The 25,273-nt window shown below is 43.4% G+C and overlaps 1 protein-coding gene and 1 long non-coding RNA gene across 4 annotated transcripts in view; one reads left to right on the top strand and one right to left on the bottom strand.

The window, feature by feature from the left end:
• The window catches only part of LOC122563099 (solute carrier family 26 member 9-like), a 112,121-nt gene that overhangs the window by 57,075 nt on the left and 29,773 nt on the right, over positions 1-25,273 (top strand). For all 3 annotated transcript variants that reach the window (XM_043716529.2, XM_043716525.2, XM_043716527.2), the window contains 5 exons: positions 1,243-1,356; positions 6,099-6,176; positions 9,659-9,754; positions 13,864-13,970; positions 22,923-22,992. In XM_043716529.2, the coding sequence (XP_043572464.2) occupies positions 1,243-1,356; positions 6,099-6,176; positions 9,659-9,754; positions 13,864-13,970; positions 22,923-22,992 (465 nt within the window). The remainder of the gene's footprint in view (positions 1-1,242; positions 1,357-6,098; positions 6,177-9,658; positions 9,755-13,863; positions 13,971-22,922; positions 22,993-25,273) is intronic.
• LOC148145090 (uncharacterized) overlaps positions 6,147-25,273 on the bottom strand; it is a 66,679-nt gene continuing 47,552 nt past the window's right edge. Inside the window, exons 2-3 of the long non-coding RNA XR_015750894.1 lie at positions 14,202-14,601; positions 6,147-9,445 (exon numbers count right to left, since the gene is read on the bottom strand). This is a non-coding gene — a long non-coding RNA (uncharacterized LOC148145090). The remainder of the gene's footprint in view (positions 9,446-14,201; positions 14,602-25,273) is intronic.

Genomic DNA, 25,273 nt, shown 5'->3' with positions numbered 1-25,273 from the left:
GTAATTCAGCTAACTGGCCAACCTTATCCCACCTCATCAGCTTGATAGGTTGCCTGTTGGAGCTAGAAAATAACACATGATTGAAGAAAATATTAACCATTGTTTCCATGCTCTCATGTCAAGTGCATCTTATGATTCCTTAGCCAAGCCTGTGCCTCAGACCTTTAATTAGTCCACTTTTTCATTACACTTCCACCTTGGTACTATCATTAAATAAAGGTTCATCCTTTTACCCTTGCCTTTCTTCTCCAGCTGAATAAAGTTGGAAAGGAATCTTCCTCTATTCCTTGATCCTAATTACTGAAACTATGGGCAGAACATTCAGGTCCCACTGAGGTCAGGAACAGAGGTAGACAGGGATCCACAAATACCAGCATTGGAAGGGTTGCCATTTTCCAGAAACCATTCCCAGTGCTAACTATTTTGGGGTCAGTGGGCAGAAATCCAGCAAGGTTGCCTGCTCTCACGAGGAAATCAGCCAATTAGGCTGGTTAAAAGCCTTGTTATTCGTGGGTAAAGGAGACCATTTCCGAATGTCCTCAATTTCCACTACAATGGGGGAATGGGGATGTACATTGGCCTGGAGATGGGCATATAGTGCCTGACATGTGTTGATTCTCATGTTAAACTTACTACTATTCTCTCTCACTAATGAGAGAGCAGCCAGCCCTACAGTCTTCCTTTACTTGTATGAGAACTGGATAACCAATCTCTCCTGTCAAAGGAAAGCCCAATTACAAAGGAATTTTGAACAACTTCCATCCAGTAAGATCTGATGGTTGGGCAGATGTCAATAGTTCTGAGACGCTCTTCGATTACAGCAGCATCTGTAATTCTACCAATATTCTATTATAGTAACATAAACTTTCATGATTCCAATGGTGGGCGGCACGGTGGCACAGTGGTTAGCACTGCTGCCTCACAGCGCCTGAGACCCGGGTTCAATTCCTGCCTCAGGCGACTGACTGAGTTTGCACATTCTCCCCGTGTCTGCGTGGGTTTCCTCTGGGTGCTCCGATTTCCTCCCACAGTCCAAAGATGTGCAGGCCAGGTGAATTGGCCATGCTAAATTGCCCGTAGTGTTAGGTAAGGGGTAAATGTAGGGGTATGGGTGGGTTGCGCTTCGGCGGGTTGGTGTGGACATGTTGGGCCGAAGGGCCTGTTTCTACACTGTAAAGTAATCTAATCTAATCTAATCAATTTTCCTGCTGCTGCCATAATTTCTGCTTTTCTGTATTCCAGGAAATGTTGGCACTAGGTTTTGGTAACTTTTTTGGATCATTCTTCCGTATCCATGTTATCTGTTGTGCATTGTCGGTGACTTTGGCCATAGAAGGAGGTGGTGGAAGCTCACAGGTAAATTTACTAATTCCGTTACTGCTATTGCTACTGAAGGTATGGATCTAACTGGCAAAGTAAAGACTGAAGAGCCTCTTGCACATATAAGCATATCACTTCAGTTTAAATTGTGAAAACCTAACAGTTTACTGACATTGATACGTTCCTGTAGCTTATCCATTTATCACACCTCTTCCACAATGTGGGATTTCATGGTCATTTATATAATTCATGATGACAAACAAAAATCCTTCATGGTATATGTTTCCCACCTCCTGCAGATTCAAATAGATGCTTATCCATGTCTGATAGCCAATTAGGACTACTCTCCGGAAAAAATACTCCCTGAGACACAATGTGGCTTTAGACCTTCTGCAGCAATCTCCGACATAGAATTGCTACGAGAAATATCCAATAAAAATGTCTAGAACAACACTAGGAATTCTTCACTGCAATCATCAATCTGGCCAAAGTATTTGATGATGAAGCTTTGTAGAAGTCTTTCCCACCGGTTAGGTATGTATCAATGACACATACGAACATGAAAGAAATTTCATTAGGAATGATTCTGAAGCACCATCTGGATTCAATGGGAGGACCATCAAACAAATCTTTGTGTCCTTCCTGAAGTCAGCCTCACAAACATTCAGCCAAATCCACTGCAAAATCAATTTCAATGGATTGGGTCACTGAGTCAGAATAGTCAAAAATCTTCTTTGCCACCTCTGTCAAGTTTGTTTTCTCAACTCTTAAATGACTAAAGTTTCAGGGAAGGTCAAGCAAGATGATCAAAGACCCCCTGAAATTTTCCTTGAAACATGGCAGCATTGACAATAATGACTGGGAGGAACTGGCTGCCTTTCTTTCCAAATGGTGATAACTTGCCCATCAAGCTGCATCCCACTTTGAGTCACCATATTGGACTGAAGAGGCAGAGCAGTGGCACAGAAGGAAAGAAGAGGAAGTAAATTCTGCACTCCAGATCCCAATACTCCATAGGAAGTTCTGTACCATGCACTCAAAGATCCACAGGTTGGAAATTGCCCTGTTCACTCTTACAAAGACCCAAGACAGAACAACCATGGTCCTGAGTAAACGCTATCCACAAATCAAGGAACAGTCCATAATGACCCTCATGGGGGTGGAGGGAAAGCAGAACTGAACTGGCCTCAAGACAAATCATCTAGTGAAGGAAAGTTAGAATCAAGAACAGGGGTAGGTCATTCAGCATCTGTCGTTCAAGTCTTTGTCCCTTTCTTTGGACATATCATTTCTTTTGTTTCCTTACCTATCAAAAATCAATTGATTTCCATCTTGAAAATTTCATTTGACAAAGGTCCACCCAGGGACAGGTGTAACAATTTAACACTTGAACTAAACCAGTGCATCACATTTCAGTGCACTGAGTGTACTTCACAAGCAGTCTGGCTTAGTGCTGGGACCTGGAGGAATAGGCCTGTCATTGAAGATGGAGTCTTTCCCATTCAACGTCCAGCTATCTATTGATTGCAGTACCCTGATAGGTAAGATAGATGTGTATGGATAAACAACAGGAACTTTTCAATAAAAACCGTGTGGTCTTTGCCAGTTGAATGTGAAATGGATCTGCAGAGTCTGGTAACCTGTCACCAAGTCACCCTTTACTTACACATGCACAATTCTTGACTCTAGTGCTGCCTCTTCAGAATCAGCTATCAATGTGCGGAATGTCTGATACTCCTTTTTTTATTTCTTTTTATTTTATTAAACAGTACAAACAAATAGTTAACAATGAACAGCGATTTACAAGAAACAGCAATTTACAGGGGAAAGGAACGGCAAAGCCAGACCCAAACCACACCATACAACCAGTTCACAGCGAAAAGAGGACAAACCTCAAATTCCACCTTATCATATCATAAAGGAAACAGTAGACACAATCACGTACAAACAGTCTGATAAACTGAACAATAGAACAGTGCATATATCACACCCCAGGCAACCCAGCAAACCACCCATCCATCACTCATCTTTTTATCTGTTAGCCCAAGGCTCCCTGATTGGACCAGATTAACAGCCCCAATCAGAGAACTCAGATTCTATGAGGTCCACCTGGCTGATCTCATTACAAGCACGACAGAATGGCACAGTGTTCTTATCCATATATAGAGGCATTTTACCCTCTCCTTTGTCAGTTTATATCTCAGCTTGCTGGATGTGTAGGGGTTTACAGGAAGTGAATGCTCTCTTCAAATCATGCGACAGAAACAGCTATGGGAATGTTCATATTGTGTTCATGTTAGTGGTCTAATTATTCAGACAAGTGAAAAAAGGCCTATGTTCAAATACCACTGTGGCAGCCAGACAATTTATATTTGATGATTTTTTTTCCAAAAAATATGAATCTCAATAATGCTGATCATGAATTGAATAGATTGTTGCGAAAAAACACCTAGTTCATTAATGTCCTTCACTGGAGGAAATATATGCTCCTTACATTGGCTGGCCTACATGTAACTCTAGACCCATGGTAACGTCTAGCTGCCTTCTGAAAAGTTCTATATAAGCCATTTGATTCTAACAAACTGAGTAAAAATTCCTTCCCTAGCACCACTATAATTTTGGGATCCTTCAGCTGTCTAAGAAAGTAGCTCATCATCATCTTCTCCTGAGTAATTGGGGATTGGCAATAAATGCTGGCATTACCAGCAATGTCAACATTCCATGGAAGAACAATAATGAAAGCTTGCTCAGTGTGAGTTTCTTGTTAGCTTGTTTGAAGAATCATGAACAGTGTTTCCATGTTTCTTGACAGAATACAATTTGTCCGTTTAATTAGTTCTTATGATTTTGTTTTAATGTGATACCAGGTACTATTGGTTCAATACCTGGAGAGAACTGTATAAAATCCTCTTCAATCACGCTCTCAGGATTGGAACACAGTTCAGTTTCTTCGTAAATTCATGTTGATTAATAGTTTTACAGCAAAACACATTAGTCACTTAGGGGACACATAGGGACTTAGCCCTTACCTGATTCACAGCTTTCCCAATGTTCAGATCATTAAAAGGAATCAGTGAAGAGGCAGGATTCCTGGCAAGTGGGTATGTGCCCATTTTTCCAATTGGTCATGCCTGTCTTGCAAAATTCCCCAGCAAAAGCCAAAACCACAGACTTTTATGGAGCTTTGCCAGTGTAACACACGCAGGAATGTTTGCAAACTCAGACCAGAACACTCCAGATACTGTGAGTCCTGACCTGACGTCTGAGTTGCCTATAGCACCTTGTAAGGTTAGATACCCATTCACTCCTAAAGTCAACAAGCACAATGAGCTGTGCGTCAGAGGTGAGGACTCCCAAAGGTGTGACTTTTAGTCATAGAGTCATAGAGATGTACAGCAAGGAAACAGACCCTTCGGTCCAACCTGTCCATGTTGACCAGATATCCCAACCCAATTTAGTCCCACCTGCCAGCACCCATATCCCTCCAAACCCTTCCTATTCATATACTCATCCAAATGCCTCTTAAATGTTGCAATTGTACCAGCCTCCACCACTTCCTCAGGCAGCTCATTCCATACCCGTACCACCCTCTGTGTGAAAACGTTGCCCCTTAGGTCTCTTTTATATCTTTCCCCTCTCACCCTAAACCTATGCCCTCTAGTTCTGGACTCCCCGACCCCAGGGAAAAGACTTTGCCTATTTATCTTATCCATGCCCCTCATAATTTTGTAAACCTCTATAAGGTCACCCCTCAGCCTCCGATGCTTCAGGGAAAACAGCCCCAGCCTGTTCAGCCTCTCCCTATAGCTCAAATTCTCCAACCCTGGCAACATCCTTGTAAATCTTTTCTGAACCCTTTCAAGTTTCACAACATCTTTCCGATAGGAAAGAGAGCAGAATTGCACGCAATATTCCAACAGTGGCCTAACCAATGTCCTGTACAGCTGCAACATGACCTCCCAACTTCTGTACTCAACACTCTGACCAATAAAAGAAAGCGACTTGCCTCAGAAGAAGCTGTCATATAGAAGCAAGGCTCATCAGGCAGTCAAGCTCGGAGCTTAGACCCCCGGAGGTCAGCATAGTACAATGTAAGTGACCACCCACACCTTGATAAAGGGAGCCATTGCATTGTGAGAGGAACAGAGGACTCATTGTTATCTTATTGGGGAGGATTTCTGTCCCCTCCATGCAGTAGCCCAGAATGATTTAGCTGGAGTATTCATATATTTCAGTGAGGTAGCACCACTGGTGTGCTCACAAGCCACTAAATACTTGCTCACTCCTCTCTCTGATTCTGAGGATAAGCTTTTGAGTTTTTCCTGACACTTACAGCACCCCCAAATCCATTTTTATGATTTATAAGGCTTTGTTTTTTTTTGTCTTTAACTTCTCTCTGTTGCTGTTTCTTATGAACACATTGGTCCATTTTTCAATGCACTGGTTAAGACCTGAATTAAGTCAATTTTTGTGTGTGTGTGTGTGTTTGCAGAAACATACTATTTCCTTATAGTGTATTCTTGGAGCTCAGATCTAATTGAGCAGTCACTCATGCCAATGTTAAAACTTGATGAATGTAAAAGAGACCAATTGCTGGCTTTAAGGTCACCTGTGCACTGCCTGGCTTTTTGGATGTCTGCTGCTGTCTGGAGCAACCCTTTGACGTAGAAGTTTATTGAAATCATCACTGTTAATGAGAACATACTGCAAACATTTATCCTTGGCTGGAGGCCTTCAGATTAGATATTGTGATATGATGTGTCATCTCTTCATTCCAGTTTGCAAGTCTATGCGTAGCGATTGTGGTCTTAGTGGTACTCCTGGCTTTAGGAACATACTTGGAGCCACTTCCGAAGGTAAGAGGCTTTTCACGGAATGACACATAGCAAGAACTAACTTGCATTTCTGTGACGTATTTTATGTCTTTCAAAACTCCAAAGTGCCTCACTGCAAATTTATTACGTTTAAGGTGAAGATCACAATTGTAACAAGGAGCTATGACCAATGTACCACAAATTTCAATGTGATACCTAACAGATCACTTGTTTTACTGGTCAAGTTGAGGGATAACCGATGAACAGGACATTGGAAAAGGTTCATTATCATCTTTCAAATAAATCCACGTCACCCATTACTGTAACCAAAGGGAAAAACATCAATTTAGCATCTCATACAAAAGATGGCATTTCTGACACTGCAGTACTCCCTTACTGTTTGCCTCAATTATGCGTTTATGCAGAGAGAGGGCATACCTAAAACATGACATAAGTCAGGCTGTATTTTCAGGGGTACAAATATTCCACAGTGAGGCTTCCACTTACAACTTCCTGAGCTCATAGGTGAATGTGCTGCCAGTGAAATAAAACTGAAAAGACAGGTTGCCACCACCGCCTCAAGGGCAATCAGGAACACACAAAAAATGCTAGCTTCGCCAGCAGTGTCCACATCGCATGGACAAATGAAGAAAGGATAATCCTGAGCACAGGTTCAAGTTAATACTTGACATTACTGGAGGATAATTATCAGAGTGCAAGATGACCTAGGTGCTAACTTGACAAAAAAATCAAGGGGTTTATTTGTACCTATGTGTGAACGGGATTTGATTATAAAAAGCTTTTTAAAAAATTCTGCAGTCACCAGCTCCGAACCTGCATTTGGTTTCTCTCTTTTTTTTGTAAACTACACCCAGTAGGCTTAACTAACAGCACACAGCACTAGAACTGTCAACAATTACCAAATACTGAACAACTGAGCAGCACAGTGGCTTGGTAGTTAGCACTATTGCTTCAAAGCACCAGGGACCCGGGCTCGATTCCTGCCTTGGGCGACTGTCTGTGTGGAGTTTGCATGTTCTCCCTGTGTCTGTGTGGGTTTCCTCTGGATGCTCTGGTTTTCTCCCACAATCCAAAGATGTGCAGGTTAGGTGAATTGGCCATGCTAAATTGCCTTTAGTGTTCAGGGATGTGCATTAGTCAGGGGTAAATGTAGAGTTATAGGGTAGGGGGTTGGGTTACTCTTCAGAGGGTCTGTGTGGACTTGTTGGTCCAAAGGGCCTCTTTCCACAATGAAGGGATTCTATGAACATATCTGTTATAGAGTCATACAGCATGGAAACACATCCTCCAGCCCATACCATCCATATTTCCAAACTACTACCACCTACGGTTAGCACATATCCCTCTAAACCCTTCCTTTCATGAACTTATCCAATGCCTTTTAAACATTGTAACTGTACCTGCAACCACAACTTCCTCTGGCAGTTCATTCCATACACGAATCACTCTCTATGTAAGAAAGTTGCCCCTCATGTCCTTTTTAAAAGTTTCTCCCTTCATCTTAAAAATATGTCCCCTATTTTTGAACTCCCCCACCCTAGGGAAAATACTCTTGTCAACCATCTTATCTGTACCCCCTATGATTTTATAACCCTCAATAAAGTCACATCTCAAAATCCTACACCCCAGTGAAAGACTCCCAGCCTTTACAGTCTTTTTTCATATCTCTAACCCTACATCCCCAGCATCATCCTGGTAAATCTTTTTGGAACCCTTCCAGTTTAATAATATTCTTCCTTTAACAGGGCGACCAGAACTGGACACAGTAGTCCAGAAAAGGCCTCACTAAAGCCCTGGACAGCCTCAACTTGACTTCCCAACTCCTATACTTAAAGATCTGAGTAATGAAGGCAAGCGTGTTAATGCCTTCTGCCTTAGAAAAAAAAACCTAATTTGAAATTCCAAACAACATACATTTGTATATTCATTGAGGCATTGTTTGGGTTCAATGTCTTTGTTTTCGCAAGAACGGAAATAGTCTTTGAGCTATGCATGTAGCTGATGGCAGTGCTGAGATCCACAAACCCTAAGGTTGTGGTTCTGCATGAGCATCTTGATGAAGCGATGATCACACTGACTCATTGGGATCGCCATGATCATTAATTTCTAAGTACCCTGGTCTGCTTTTACTATAGTGTCTCACAATCAACATCTCAAATCACTTTGCTATCATGCATACCGTCTGTGGCAGCAGTACATCTAAGCCTGCTACCAGACTTGCTGAGTTTCTCCAACGTTCATTGTGTTTGTGTTCAAATTTCCGCGCAACTACAGTATCTTGTCTTCATTATGGCAACTATGTGAATCCGCAAGATACTCATCTTCAAACTTTGGCTGATGAAGATGATCTAGCCATCCATAGATGCACGGGGTCAATGATCAGATCTTGATAGAGTGAGGAATGTAGTCACTGTTTGATGATCGATGAGGAGAGTGAAAGTTCAACCATTGTTGTATCAATGTTCACAAGAGTAGAAGCAGCTTTGGAGTTTCCTGCTTTCCAGCAGAGTAATTGTATTCAGTTCCTACGGCTGATATGATGCAAAACAATAGGTCACTCATTTTCTTCAAGGTAAAGTGAGAGTACAGTTCCAATTGCATTTCCTCATGTTCCTGTTGTGACACATTCCCCATGTAGCTTGAAGTGGGTGACTGATGGAGATGCTATCTTCATCTTAGTGTGTCAAGCACTATTTGTGGAGAGATTATCCATTGCCATTGTGCTTCTTTACACAATCGCTTTTGAAGAGGCTGCATGATCTCTGCCTATTTAGGAATGAACTTATGATAAATATTGACAGCACACATGGTCACTTCCAACTCTTTGAACTGTGACAGGGTCTGAAGCACATGAATGGTTTGATATTGCTGTGCATGTGTTTCAATCCGGTTGTCGTCACCCAGAAAAGTCAATCTCAGATGCCACAAATGTGCATCTTTCCTCATTGAACATCAGTTGTGTTGTGCGAGTCAAGTGAGCACTGCAGATAACCACTGATTACTGTGTTTTGCCTTATCCTTCCACGGACAATAGCATCACTGAACAGGTTAGGAATCCCCTCAGCTCTGACAAAGGGAAAAATGACCTTGTGGATAGTATGAGGCGTTGAGTTTGGCATTCTGGTTAACAGCACAGAGAACAGGCAACAGATACAAAAACACCAAACAACAGTGACTAATACCTAGATTAGCCTCTGGGTAGAAGATAGCATTCACAAACTCTGGAGCAATCAACCTCTTGCAGCAGGATGAACCAGATGAACCAGATGGCCTCCTTCTTCCATGTGTATCTACAGAATTTAAAGTGGATCAAAGTTTACACAAGGAAACCGGGACATAAAAGAGTTTGAGTATTTTAAATAGACATCAATAGCATGCAGAAAACAAGGGGTTACTCCAGTATACAGTTCGATTATCCATATTGCATTATCCATTTGGTTTTTAAAAAACAGCAGATTTTGTCATCATTCAAATGTATGAAATGTGCTTTGCTTTATTTCTAGGCTGTGCTGGGAGCATTGATAGCTGTGAACCTGAAAAACACTTTATTGCAGGTCACAGACCCCTATTACCTGTGGAAGAAAAGCAAATTGGACTGTGTAAGTGGGATTTGTTTATTATGAGCATCAAAAATACATAATGTGTTGGCTGCAGTGTGTCAACACACATATGGACAACATATGCTTGAATATGCAGCTCCCAGTACCCTCTTTCTAACAAGTGATTTAGAAATTCAGGCCTTTTTACATGCATTTTGAAAACTGCAACAACTGAGATACATCAAGTTCTAAAGATATCTAATTATAGTGTTCATTTACGAAGTGCACCAACAATACCCCCATCTGCATCACTGTTGCCTCCCCAACTACCTTCCCCCCAGCCTCATCCCCCATTTATCTATCAGCCCCCTTTCCCACCACACATTCCTGATGAAGGGCTTATGCCGGAAACATCGACTCTCCTGCTCTTCGAATGCTGTCTGACCTGCTGTGCTTTTCCAGTGCCACACTTTTCGACTCCTCCCACACTGACAATACAGTACTGAACAATTCATTCCACAACCCAGGTTTGAATCCAGACCTACACAAAGTTACCTGATCATCAATATCATGAATTTAGATTGTTTTACTAACATTGTAAAATATTCCAAGGTGTTTCACAGGTAAGTTACCAGACAAAATTTGGAATGGATTTGAACAAGGGATCAATTGGGACAGGTTATCAAAGAGTTTGGTCACAGAGACAGCCTTGAAGGAAGTGAGAGAAATGGAGAGGTGGAGACAAGTAGGAAGAAGACTCCAACATCTGCAGCCTGGACAGTCGAAGACACATCCATCAGGGGTGAAGCTATTAAAATTGGGGACGCAAAAGAGACCAAAATTGGAAGAGTGTGGGATTCTTGAATTGTTGTGGGGCTGAATGATGGTGCAGAGATATGGAAACAATAAATCAGCTGTGTTACTGATTGCTACACAGCAACTCATGCTAGGAAGGTATAGACACTGGGTAGGAATACTATCAGCCTGAACAGTGGTGCTTTTCAAAGCTGAATAGCTAACTGTCAGCAGCTACCATAAGTGAAAAAGAGAAACGCGGTGAGGTGGACAAGGGCAGCTACAACTTGTTGAACTGAACACCAAGCATGAGTAAGCAGCTTCTCAAGGGAAAACTGGAAGGCAAAGTTAGACAGGAGCACAGAAAAACAATGTGGGGGAAGCAAATAGTTGTGGTAAGGCAACTGTGGTAGGGATAAGGTCTGGGAAAACTCAGAAGCTCACATGAAAGTGCAGGAGGTATGCAACTGCATCAAAAATTCAAAGCGGTTGCTTAGGTCACCCTCACTGGTTTCCAGATTCTTCATTTTCAAAGTGCTGTTAAGCAATAGGAAACAGGAGCAGGAAAAGGTCAGTTGGTCCTTCAAACCTGCTCTGCCATTCAGTATGATTATGGTGATCATCTAATTCAGGACCTTGTTGCAGCTTTCTCCCCATATTCTTCGATCCCTTCAACCCGACAAATTAAATCTAACTCTTTGCTGAAACTATTCAATCACTTTCTGTGGCACGGACTTCCACAAGCTCACCACTCTCAAAGTGAAGAAACCTGTCCAAATCCCCATTCAAACTACCCCACCCTCATCACCCCTGTTCTAACTACCTCACCCTCTTCATCCCCGTTCTAACTACCTCACCCTCCTCATCCCCGTTCTAACTACATCACCCTCCTCATCCCCGTTCTAACTACCCCACCCTCCTCATCCCCGTTCTAACTACCTCACCCTCCTCATCCCCGTTCTAACTACCTCACCCTCCTCATCCCCATTCTAAACAACTCACCCTCCTCATCCCCGTTCTAACTACCTCACCCTCCTCATCCCGTTCTAACTACATCACCCTCCTCATCCCCGTTCTAACTACCCACCCTCCTCATCCCCGTTCCAACTACCTCACCCTCCTCATCCCCGTTCTAACCACCTCACCCTCCTCATCCCCATTCTAACTACCTCACCCTCCTCATCCCCATTCTAAACAACTCACCCTCCTCTCCCCATTCTAAACAACTCACCCTCCTCATCCCCGTTCTAAACAACTCACCCTCCTCATCCCCGTTTCAACTACCTCACCCTCCTCATCCCCGTTCTAAACAACTCACCCTCCTCATCCCCGTTCCAACTACTTCACCCTCCTCATCCCCGTTCTAAACAACTCACCCTCCTCATCCCCGTTCTAAACAACTCAACCTCCTCATCCCCGTTCTAAACAACTCACCCTCCTCATCCCCGTTCTAAATAACTCACCCTCCTCATCCCCGTTCTAAACAACTCACCCTCCTCATCCCCGTTCCAACTACCTCACCCTCCTCATCCCCGTTCTAACTACATCACCCTTCTCATCCCCGTTCTAACTACCTCGCCCTCCTCATCCCCATTCTAAACAACTCACCCTCCTCATCCCCTTTCTAAACAACTCACCCTCCTCATCCCCGTTCTAACTACCTCACCCTCCTCATCCCCGTTCTAACTACCTCGCCCTCCTCATCCCCATTCTAAACAACTCACCCTCCTCATCCCCGTTCTAAACAACTCACCCTCCTCATCCCCATTCTAAACAACTCACCCTCCTCATCCCCGTTCCAACTATTTCACCCTCCTCATCCCCGTTCTAAACAACTCACCCTCCTCATCCCCGTTCTAAACAACTCACCCTCCTCTCCCCATTCTAAACAACTCACCCTCCTCATCCCCATTCCAACTACCTCACCCTCCTCATCCCTGTTCTAACTACCCCACCCTCCTCATCCCCGTTCTAACCACCTCACCCTCCACATCCCCATTCTAACTACCCCACCCTCCTCATCCCCGTTCTAACTACCTCACCCTCCACATCCCTGTTCTAACCATCTCAACCTCCACATCCCTGTTCTAACTACCTCACGCTCCTCATCCCCGTTCAAACTACCCCACCCTCCTTATCCCTGTTCTAACTACCCCACTCACCTCATCCCCATTCAAACTACCCACCTTCCACATCCCCGTTCTAACTACCCCACCCTCCTCAAACCCGTTCTAACTACCTCGCGCTCCTCATCCCCGTTCAAAGTACCCCACCCTCCACATCCCTGTTCTAACCACCTCACCCTCCTCATCCCTGTTCTAACTACCCCACCCTCCACATCCCTGTTCTAACTACCCCACCCTCTTCATCCCTGTTCTAACCACCTCACCCTCCACATCCCTGTTCTAACTACCACATGCTGCTCATCCCTGTTCTAACTACACCACCCTCCTCAACCCCGCTCAAACTACCCCACCCTCCTCAACCCCATTCAAACTACCCCACCCTCCTCATCCCCGTTCTAACTACCCCACCCTCCTCATCCCCATTCTAACCACCTCACCCTCCTCATCCGCGTTCTAACTACCCCACCCTCCTTATCCTCGTTCTAACTATCCCACCCTCCTTATCCCCGTTCTAACTACCCCACCCCCCTCATCCCCATTCTAACTACTCCACCCTCCTCATCCCCGTTCTAACAACCTCACCCTCCTCATCCCCGTTTTAACCACCTCACCCTCCTCATCCCCGTTTTAACTACCCCAACCGCCTCATCCCTGTTCTAACCACCTCACCCTCCTCATTCCTGTTCTAACTACCCCACCCTCCACATCCCTGTTCTAACCACCTCACCCTCCTCATTCCCATTCTAACTACCCCACCCTCCTTATCCCTGTTCTAACTACCTCACCCTCCTCATCCCCGTTCTAACCACCTCACCCTCCACATCCCTGTTCTAACTAACCCACCATCCTCATCCCCATTCTAACTACCCACCATCCTCATCCCCATTCTAACTCCCCCACCATCCTCATCCCCATTCTAACTCCCCCACCATCCACATCCCCATTCTAACTATCCCACCCTCCACATCCCTGTTCTAACCACCTCACCCTCCTCATCCCCATTCTAACTACACCCTCCTCATCCCCGTTCTAACCACCTCACCCTCCTCATCTCCGTTCTAACTACCTACCCTCCTCATCCCCATTCTAACTATTGTACCCTCCTCATCCCCATTCGAACTACCCAGGCTTTCCCTGTATCCTTAAACTGTGTTCCCTAGTTCTGTTGACAGAGTTAAAATATTCATTTTTTTTCTGTGGTGACCATTTGCTTCTTTCCTCGTCACCTGTTCTCTCTTCACCCCTCAGTGTGTGTGGATAGTGAGTTTCCTGTCAGCATTTCTGCTCGGTTTGCCCTATGGTGTGGCTGTTGGAGTTGGATTCTCAGCATTGGTTGTCGTCTTCCAGACACAATTGTAAGTACCTTCCCTTCAGCGCTGCTGTATAATGCAATCAGGAAAGCACACTCAGGTCTGAATCTCACAATGAAAGTCTTGGACATCTGAAGCAAATACATGTACAAATGTGAGATGTGTAGTTGCTGTGGAAGCCAAATGTTGTTTTAGTAACTTTGGCTTTGCGCTCTTTTAACACTTTAATTGTTTCGGGGTGGCATGGTGATCCAATGGTTGGTACTGCTGCCTCACCTGGGTTCAATTCCAGCCTCGGGTGACTGTCTGTGTGGAGTTTGCGCATTCTCCCTGGGCTTGAATGGGGTTTTCACCGGGTGCTCCAGTTTCCTCCCACAGTCCAAAGGTATGCAGGTTAGATCGATTGGCCGTGGAAAATGCAGGGTAACAGGGATGGGGTGGGTCTGGATGGAATGCTCTTTGCAGGAGTGGTGTGGACTTGATGGGCTGAATGGCCTCCTTCCACATTGCAGGGATTCTATTCTATCATGAATTGGAATTTTGAAGTATTCAAGTTATTCATACCACATTCGTCATTTTTCCTGAGTGCCTTTATGTTCTTAACCAGAAATGACTGCTGGAAACATCTGGCTTTACTGCTCGGTAATTAGCCATGGTGTATGAGGGATCACTTGCCCTGGTAGAGAGAAAGAGAGAGGTGGTTACGCAACTTGAGGGACATTACTTCATATCAAACAGGAGCCAAAGCAAGGCAGCAGCTCTTCAAAAGCTACTACAGCTAATAACAATTGATCCTACACCATTCTGTTATTCTATATTGCACACTGTCAATATCCTAGGGATTGCCATTTATCAGGAACTGAACTGAATCAGCCATACAAATGCTAAGCTACAAGTGCAGGTCAAAGTCTTGAAATTTAGCTCCTGTCTTTCCATCATCTACAAGGCACAAGTAGAACACAGGACAAAACAGCTGACCTCTTGGGCATATCATTCACTATCTTTAATATTCCCTTCACCACTGGCACACAGCAGTGTGTATCATCGACAAGTTGCACTGTGGAAATCTACCAAGACTCCTCCAATTAAACCTTCTAAACCCAAATCTCTATCATCTAGAAGGACAAGGGCAGTGGATACATGGGAACAGCTCAATCTGCAAGTTTCTCTTCAAGCCATACAGTATCTATCATCATTCCATCACTGTTGCAGGATCAAATTCATAAATCCCTTCCTGATAGAACATAGAACATAGAACATAGAACATAGAACATAGAAGAATACAGCGCAGTACAGGCCCTTGGGCCCTCGATGTTGCGCCGATCCAAGCCCACCTAAACTACACTAACCCACTATCCTCCATATACCTATCCAATGCCCTCTTAAATGCCCATAAAGAGGGAGAGTCCACCACTGTTACTGGCAGGGCATTCCATGAACTAACGACTCGCTGAGTGAAGAACCTACCCCTAACATCAGTCCTATATCTACCCCCCCTTAATTTAAAGCTATGCCCCCTTGTAATACCCGACTCAATACGCGGGAAAAGGTTCATACTGTCGACCCTATCTAACCCCCTAATCATCTTGTACACCTCAATCAAGTCACCCCTAAACCTTCTTTTCTCTAGTGAAAACAGCCCCAAGTGCCTCAGTCTTTCCTCATACGATTTTCCTTCCATACCAGGCAACATCCTGGTAAACCTCCTCTGCACCCGTTCCAATGCCTCCACATCCTTCCTATAGTATGGCGACCAAAACTGCACACAATATTCCAGATGCGGCCGTACCAGAGTCTTATACAACTGCATCATGACCTCAGGACTCCGGAACTCAATTCCTCTACCAATAAAAGCCAGTACGCCATATGCCTTCCTCACCGCACTATTTACCTGGGTGGCAACTTTCAGAGATCTGTGTACATGGACACCAAGATCCCTCTGCTCATCCACACTACCAAGTATCCGACCATTAGCCCAGTACCCCATCTTTTTGTTATTCTTCCCAAAGTGAATCACCTCGCACTTAGCTACATTGAATTCCATCTGCCACCTTTCTGCCCAGCTCTGCAGCTTCTCTATATCCTGCTGTAACCTGCCACATGCTTCCTCACTGTCAACAACTCCTCCGACTTTCGTATCATCCGCAAACTTGCTCACCCAACCTTCTAACCCCTCTTCCAGGTCATTTATAAAAATGACAAACAGCAATGGTCCCAAAACAGATCCTTGCGGAACACCGCTAGTGACGGCACTCCATGAAGAAACTTTGCCATCAACTACTACCCTCTGTCTTCTTCCATCCAGCCAATTTCTAATCCAAACCTCCAACTCACCCTCAATGCCATATCTCCGTATTTTCTGCAGTAGCCTACCATGGGGAACCTTATCAAACGCCTTACTAAAATCCATATATACCTACACTCAAAGGACTACAAAAGTCCAAGAAGGCAACTCACCATCTCCTTTTCCCGGGCAATTGGGAACGGGAAACACACGTTGGACCAGCCAGCGACACTCAAATTTCATAACCAGCTGAGCTATCTAGCCACCTCTAGTTCATCCCTTAATGGAATCCCTAGCATAGGTAGTAAAACACATGTAGAAAGAGCTGGAAAGTTAGCTGGATATTTGAAAGGACTTGGTTCTCTAGTCAAATACTGTTTAGATGGCTCATGCAAGAGGACCCCTTTTAGGTTTAGCCTGTCAGTGAAATTATCAGCAGGTTCTTTTAGTTCATCCTGAGAAGGAGAATTGAGCACAAAGCAGATAGGATCATCAATGAGAAATTATTTCCTCTGGTTAGTGAATTCAGACAAACAGCAGCAACAATTATGCTCATAGCGTCAATAACTTTAATATTAAATGTCCCAGAGTGCTACACAGGAAACGTTAGAAAACAAAATACCACACTGGGCCACTTAAGGAGAGATTAGATCAAATAACCAAAAGTTTTTTCAAAGATTATGGGCTTTGAAGAGTGCATAAATGGAGGAAAGTGACATAGAATGTGGAAGAGATGTAGGGAAGGAATTCCAGAGTTTGTAGCTGCGACACTTAAGGCACAAATGACAATAATGAAACAATAAGGTCAGGGAATCGGGAATGGCAGAGTCAGAATCAGAGGTCAGAATGTTGGATGGGAAGAAATGACATTGATAGAGAACGGCAAGCCCATGGAGGACATTCAAAAGAACGATGAGAGTCCAATGTAACTGAGCAAGCGCAGGGCTGATGATAGGCTCGAGTACAAGAGTTTTGGATGGCCTCCAGTTAGAGAGTAGAGACCAGGCAGGAGAACATTGGAATAGTCAAAGCCTGAGGTAACAAAGGCATGAATGAGGATTTCATCAGCAGATGAGATGGGACAGGAGTGTTCCTGAGATAGAAACTGGAAATCTGAGTGATGGCGCTGATGTGAGATTGGAAGCTCATTCCAGGGGCCTTCAGGGGCAACCTTAACACTAAAGACCATTCAGGGGTAAGGTCACGAAGCACTTTCTCCGATAAGAGGTAGTGAGAACTTGGAACACACTCCCTTAAAACGTACTTTTGAGGTTGGGAGTTGAATTGTAAATCTCAAAGCAATGATTATTTTCTTTTAATAAAACCAAGTTGAATTATTTGCTGCCGATGTTTCCAATTAAAGGAGTTGTTAACAAGCACTGCCCATGAGAGGCAGTGTAACAAGAACTGAAAGGAAACATAGGGGAAGAGGAAGGGGATTAAATTAGAAGGGGGAAATAATACACTTCAACCTCTGCAGTGCCAACACCTATTGCCTAAAAAAGCGATTTAAATGGGAGCTAAGAGGCAACTTTTTCACATAAAGGGTGGAGTGTGTATGGAATGAGTTGCCCGGGAGATCATTTATTGTATCTGTTGCTCCCGATGCAGTCTTCTCTACATCAGGGAGACTGGACACCTTCTTGTAGAGCGCTTTAGGGAACATCTCTGGGACACACGCACCAATCATCCCCACCACCCTGTGGCCCAACATTTCAACTCCCCCTCCCACTCTGCCAAGGACATGCAGGTCCTGGGCCTCCTCCACCCCCACTCTCTCACCACCCGACGCCTGGAGGAAGAACGCCTCACCTTCTGCCTTGGAACACTTCAACCTCAGGGCATCAATGTGGACTTCACCAGTTTCCTCATTTCCCCTCCCCCACCTTACCCCTGTTCCAACCTTCCAGCTCAGCACCATCCTCATGACCTGTCCTACCTGCCAATCTTCCTTCCCACCTATCCACTCCACCCTCCTCTCTGACCTATCACTTTCATCCCAACCCCCATTCACCTATTGTACTCTTAGCTACCTTCTCCGCAGCCCCACCCCCCCTCCCATTTACCTCTCCACCCTGGAGGCTCCCTGCCTTCATTCCTGAAACGTCGATTCTCCTGCTCCTCAGATGCTGCCTCACCTGCTGTGCTTTTCCAGTACCATTCTAATCTAGACTCTGGTTTCCAGCATTTTCAGTACTCACTTTTGCCTAGGGGAGGTGGTGGAGGCTGTTAAAATTGCAATATTTATAAGGCATCTGGATGGATATATGAATAGGAAGGGTTTAGAGGGATATGGACCAAGTGCTGGCAAATGGGACTAGATTAAGTTACGATATCTGGTCAGCATGAACAAGTTGGACCGAAGGGTCTGTTTCCATGCTGTACATCTCTATGACTCTATGACTTTTGACATGGAGCCAAACTAGGTATTTAAATGAAGATACACAGCAGCCATGAGCTGGCTGAATTGGAGATCAGTTCTGAAGCCTGTACGATCATCCAGCCCCTATGTTCTTAATTACCTATGCATCGCCATGGTCAAATAAAAATAAACACAACTGCTCCACTCATATCCTTAAGCAAATGACATCGGGCAACATTACACACAACCTTCCACCTCCAATTTCAACTCCACACCTGCACCAACATCGTTGTCCTTTAACTGCCCTTCTAGCAACCTATTCAATTGTCCCAAATCGCCAATGCCGCAGCTAAAGAAGGGAACCCACCACTGGCTTCTCTGAGCAACTAGCAACACCAGTCTTTCACGGAATTCTCAAGGAAGAACAATGGTCAACTTTAAAGTCAGTGGAGGATAATCATACAGATGACCCCCACTGGGAATCAACCAAACGTCCTGAGTTTGCACTATGACCTCAATTGGGTTGGGATATATTGGAAATTGAAGACATATTCTTCTATATTCATCAATATGCTTAAAACTGAATAATCTGTGCTGGAATCAAGTACTATGAAAAGAAATGAAATTAGATTAGATTACTTACAGCTTGGACACAGGCCCTTCGGCCCAACAAGTCCACACTGACCTGCCCCCACCCAATACCCATTCCCCCACACTACCGGCAATTTAGCATGACCAATTCACCTAACCTGCACATTTTTGGATTGTGGGAGGAAACCGGAGCAAACCCACGCAGACACGGGGCAAATGTGCAAACTTCACACAGTCAGTCGCCTGAGGCAGGAATTGAACCCGGCTCTCTAGCGCTGTGAGGCAGCAGTGCTAACCACTGTGCCTCCGTGCCACCCACTTAGGTAATGCCCTGCAGAAGCAAACACCACACAAGGTTTACAGTTGAATCAGTTCCCTCTGGATCTTGATTCTTCTGAATTTTCCTTCATTCTTTTTAATAGTTGATCTGGTGATTTTTTTTAACTTCACAAAACTAAAGCTTTTCATAACAGTTTTGCCTGCTGTTTTAACTTCTGTTTTTGCATGAAATGAATACTTCAGAAATCAAAATAAATGAAGAGTGTAAAACAGGCGCTTTTATTTTTGAAGCAGTCTCAAAGGCAATATCAGAATAATTAAACGTTTGTCTCGGTTCCCTGACCTCATCTGAAGTTTTAAAAATTCCTCTTTGTTTACTTAATCCTTCTGGTGACCTGTAGGATCAAGAAACTATTTCTTCAAAAGCTTGCATCTTTAAAATAAAATACAAAGTAATGGCAACCAGGTAACAAGCTGAAAAAATATCAGCTTGATCCGAGAACTCATACATTTTGTTTTCATTGGCTTTGGAAAGAAACCTCAGCTAACTTGTTGGTCCCAGAAAACTACTAAACAGCCAGATTATTCCACACCATCCTAAGATTTGTTGAGACTTGGTAAGAAAGGATGTTTTGGCAAACAACAGATAATTAGCAAAAAAACCAGAAGGAAAGTTAGAAGATTTGTTTGCTCCCTTAACCCAGGGAGGTGTCACTTTTCTAAATGGGAGTTGGTTTGCTCAATGGCTGCAATGCAGAGTGATGCTAACAGTGTGGGTACAATTCCCACTCCAGCTGAGGTTGTCAAGAAGGCTTCTCCTTCTCAACCTCTCCCCTCGCCTGAGGTGGGGTGATCTGTCTGTCTGTCTGTCACACAAACACACCCACACACAATGGCAGGTCTGATAGAACTAAAGGATGTGACTGAGATTCCGTGGTAATTTCAAAAGGATATTGGAAATGTATCTGAAAAAAATTGCAGGACTACGGAGAGAGTGGGACTAATTTGAGATCTCTTCCAAAGAGCTGATAGACATAATTGGGCCAAGTGGGTTCAAGATGATTTTGAAATGAGAATCTGGTGACTTTTGTTTTGTGTGGAATTCTAATGTCCTTTTATCTTTAGAATTCTTCTGCTAGAGAGGAAAACTATGTTCAACATGAAGAAACAGAAGGAAATAGCAAAGGGACTGTGTGGCCAGGATCTGGGCTCTTATTTTTTCTAATAAGACTCCTAACTGCTTCCCTCATGATTCCACAGATGTAACTAATTCCTTCATGCAACCCTCCAATGGTGTTACAGGCAGTGAAAAGTTGCTTACTGGTTGAAAGCTATTTTACTGCATTATAAAATCTCAGCAGGAAGATTTCATTGCTTGCAACCTTAACCTCTTTTCTTTTAACTTTGCTCCAGTTTTGTTTCCCTGCAGAAGTACTTGAAGGAATGTGTCATGCATAGCAGGGTGGGGAACTGTGTGGTGTATGGCAAAAACAATGTACTTAACCTTACCTGCGGAAAAATACTGGTGGGAGCTGGACCATGTGAAGAAAAAATGTTGGGGGGAGTTGTGGCACACAGTGAAAACAAATTCTGGAGGGAGCTGTACTACATGGCAAAACAAATGCAGGGGGATGCAGAGAACATACTAGGGAGAACTGTGCTATAGATAGAGGAAAAGCGCTGGGGAGCTTCTGTACTGAGAGGAACTGCACAACGTAGTAGAAAAATACAAGGGGGAATGGCACCATAAATAGAAAAGTACTGAGGGGAACTGTGCTATATCATAGAAACATAGTGGAGGTAACTGTACCATGTTAACGGGAAACGTTCCGTGGGCAATTGTACCATATAAATATTAGAGGGAATGCTGTGTGACATATTGAAAAAAATACAAAAATATATTTCAGAGAAATACAGGGGGATCTGTACCATGTGGGGTAAATCTGTGATGGACAGGTAAAACACTGGGGAGAATTGCACCATACATAGGAAACTTCTGAGTGAATGGAGTCATGTGCAGCAAAAGCAGTGATTGGGAAAAGCATGTTCCTGCGGAAACAATATTGGGAGATCTGTGTCATTTCAAGTAGCAGTGATGGAGCCTGCTGCTGTGGAATGGATGAGTCAGGAATATTGACTGGCATCATAGACAAACCTGCTCAATTAACTTTTCACCGGAGACAGGAGCAGATGCTGTGTTTACTCTTAAACAAGAAGTCCACCCTTCCCCTCCCCCCCCAGCTCCCTGTTTACAGGAGCGGTTAAATCATTGAACCAATATTCCACATCTGAGCCTTTTTTTTATTCATGGAATGTGGGCTTCACTGGCTCAGCCAGTAGTTATTATCCAGCCCTAATTACCCTTGAGCAATTCAGATAATTTAGGGAACATGAGTTCATATCCTACTGTGCAGCTTAAGGTTTTTTACATTCATTTTCCATGGACCAGTTGAATTTTTAAAATATTCAGTAGTTTTACAACCACACGAACTAACCACAGCTACTTTATTCCTATAATGTCTTTAAATTTAAAGAAAAATCCTGAATGAGCAGGGGCCAGACATTCTTATCCAGTCTGGTCTACACATGACTTCAGTCTCAATCCAACCCGATTGAGTCTTCGCTCTAATATAGCCTTGCAGTCCACTAAATTACATCAAACAATACACGGACTGCTGTAGCTCAAAACAATGGCTCGCCATCACCAGCCTTGCTATGACGCCTGCACCATGCAAAATCAATTTAAACTCACATAGACTGAAATTCAATAGGAATTTTCAACAGCCTATATCAAGACAGTAAAGGAGGATCATTTGATCAGGGTGAAATCTGAACTTTTTACAGCCAATAAAATACCTTTTGAAGCATGGTGACTGCTGCACTTAGGAAACGTGACAACAAATTTGCATACCAGAAGTTTCTACTGACAGCAATGTGATAACGACCAGATGATCTTTATTTGTGATATTGGTTGAGGAATAAATATTGACCTGAAAAACTCTCCTGCTCTTCATTGACATAGTGCCATGGGATCATTTACATCTTCCTGATCAGGCAGATGGAAACTCAGTTTAAATTATCAACCAAAAGACAGCACATTCAACAGAAGTGAATTCCCTCAATACTGCACTGTTCACCTTAACACATGCATTCAAACCCGAGAGTAAGACTTGCACCAGAACCTTGTGACTCAGAGGCTAGCGTGGACGAAACAGGACAAACATTAACTGCTATGTTGCCTATGTTACAGCAATAGTTATGTTTTAAAAGTACTTTATTGGTTGTAAAGCACATTGGAAATGTTCCCTAAAGTTGTTTAAACATAAGCCCTTTTGATTTACAAGCATGAGACTTATTATAGAGAAACATGATTAATGTATTTGGGCCAGGGACAAGAATGTTGTTCCTGTTAATGTAAATGTTACAGAAGAGTTGAAACACTCTCCTGCTAATGCATTTCTCTCTGTTCCTCTCTCCCCAGTCGGAATGGCCATCTCGTGGCACAGATAGGAGCCAGTGACATTTACAGAAATCCCAAGATCTATGACAAGGTAAGGATGTTAATCAAAGCAACAGGCAAGCATTATTTACTTAGAACAAGCATAAAGTTGGAAATACTCAGCAGGTCCTGCAGCAGCTGTGGACGCAAAGAGACAGTAAAGATTTCAGGCATTTTCGGTATTTTTTGTTTTTATTTCAGTTTTCCAGCAACCACTGTACTTTGCAGTTACACATGTTATTTAGTTACATCAGTATTGTGCTCTAACTAGCATGTTTGACCAGTATGTTATGCACCCCAGCCTGGAAATTATAGTTGAAGAAATGTGCAGTTGAAAGCTGCAAGTTGATATTGTGTTTGTTGCCGCTCTAATCCTATGAACTTGTCTGGATCTATGGATATATTTGATTCACAGTTGTAGAAGATCAACCACTAGAGAATCCTAACAATAAGAGCTCTTGTCTGAACAAGATATAATTAATTGAATTAGGTTTAAATGAGATTAACTGTCCAGACATTGGTACTAAAGCTATTGGGAGAGACAGATGACAAATCCAGAGTGATTCCCTGATTTCCTGCTTAAAACTGTATGACATTGTCAATACTAGCATACTTAGAAGAATTGCCTTAGACAATGTCTCCCTCCAAATTTTCTTTCCCATCTAATCCCACAGGCCCCTGACTTCATAAATTCAAGCAGTTTGGAGGTTTCTATAGAAGATTAGTAGGTCTTCAATTTGGGTCCTGCTGTCCTTGATTCTGATCTTGACCTTGTGTGGTCTGCAGATCGTCATCAGCATGACATTCCTCATTGGAATCCGAGTCAATCATTAATAGACGGTTGTTCTTCAATGATATAAGGTTCGAGCAGTCCCTCTCTATAACTCCCTGAGCTGCACAGATAAAGTTACAATGCTGCTGGTCCATTGCCTCTTGAGTGACTGACTGTACCATTTCTGTTAAGGTCCTTAATCATCCCCATTGTCCTTGGGTAAGTGTGAAAACTGTCATACATGGTGATGTCTATTAGACTGGACAATCTGTTGCTCCTGCTGAGACAGGGAAAGTGGTAGAGGAGGGAAACATTCCAACCTTCAAAAAGTATGTAGATGAGCACTTGAAATTTCATAATGCTCAAGACTATAGGACAAGTGATGGAAAGTAGAATAATTGGATAAAGGTCAGCCCAGATTTGATGGGCAGAGGATCTCTTCCGTGCTGTATGACATTATGACTCTACTTCAATACCATTGAGCGAAACTCTGGTCTACACAAGGTAGATTTCATTCATAACTGTCCTGTGCTCTATTAGGTCAATGCATATTCTCATGATTCATTGAGTTTGGGTACACTAGCCATGGTTGAAAAGAGTGGCACTGGAAAAACACGGCAGGTCAGGCAGCAGTACCAGCCTTTTCGACTCTAACATCTCTAGCATCTGCCGTCTTCACTTTCTCCTGGTACAGTAGCCATGCCCAAACACACCATTCCTTCTGTTTAATCACCAAGGAAATGACACCCATTCTCATCCTTTCAAGTTAGTTTTGGTCTTGTTTCATTAGGATACACAAATCTTCCTGAGTCGATATAGACATGACAGTTTAGCATCTCCTTTAATGTGGTGATATTGTGTTTCCCTCCTCCTGTCAACAATTTAGGGTATTCCTTCTCAAAGAAAAAGTTAAACCTCTCTGTATTTGTCCATGGTTCATCCTGATCTCTGCTTCCAGCACAATGGGAAAAGTTTTGTCCAAAGTCAAATCTTCTTTGGGATGTATAAATCTGATAAAGACTCATCAATAGTTCCAACAAAACCTCTGTGTCTGACAAATCCTGATTTCAAGGCTACATATTTACAGTTTTACATGAATCTTTTGAGATCATTAATTAAAATTGAACTATTCAATTAAATCACATTTTTTCAAAAAATATTTGTTCTCGGCTTAAATAATTGTCAAACGCTTGCCAAATTTCTGCTAACGTATGCATGCCTTCTTTTGGTAATTTATTACATTATCAACTGAAGGTCCTATTAAATATAATGTGTGTTTTTTTACTTGTTTAGCTTTTAATTTAGAGTCATAGAGTCATAGAGATGTACACCATGGAAACAGACCCTTCGGTCCAACCCGTCCATGCCGACCAGATGCCCCAACCCAATCTAGTCCCACCTGCCAGCACACGGCCCATATCCCTCCAAACCCTTCCTATTCATATATCCATCCAAATGCCTCTTAAATGTTGCAATTGTACCAGCCTCCACCACTTCCTCAGGCAGCTCATTCCATACATGTACCACCCTCTGCGTGAAAAAGTTGTCCCTTAGGTCTCTT

The sequence above is a fragment of the Chiloscyllium plagiosum genome, unplaced genomic scaffold (genome assembly GCF_037043375.1).
Source record: "Chiloscyllium plagiosum isolate Xiang-an unplaced genomic scaffold, Cpla_swu_hap1 HiC_scaffold_26, whole genome shotgun sequence".
NCBI lineage: Eukaryota > Metazoa > Chordata > Chondrichthyes > Orectolobiformes > Hemiscylliidae > Chiloscyllium > Chiloscyllium plagiosum.
The sequence above is the reverse complement of the archived record's forward strand: the minus strand, read 5'-3'. Positions and strand labels throughout refer to the sequence as shown.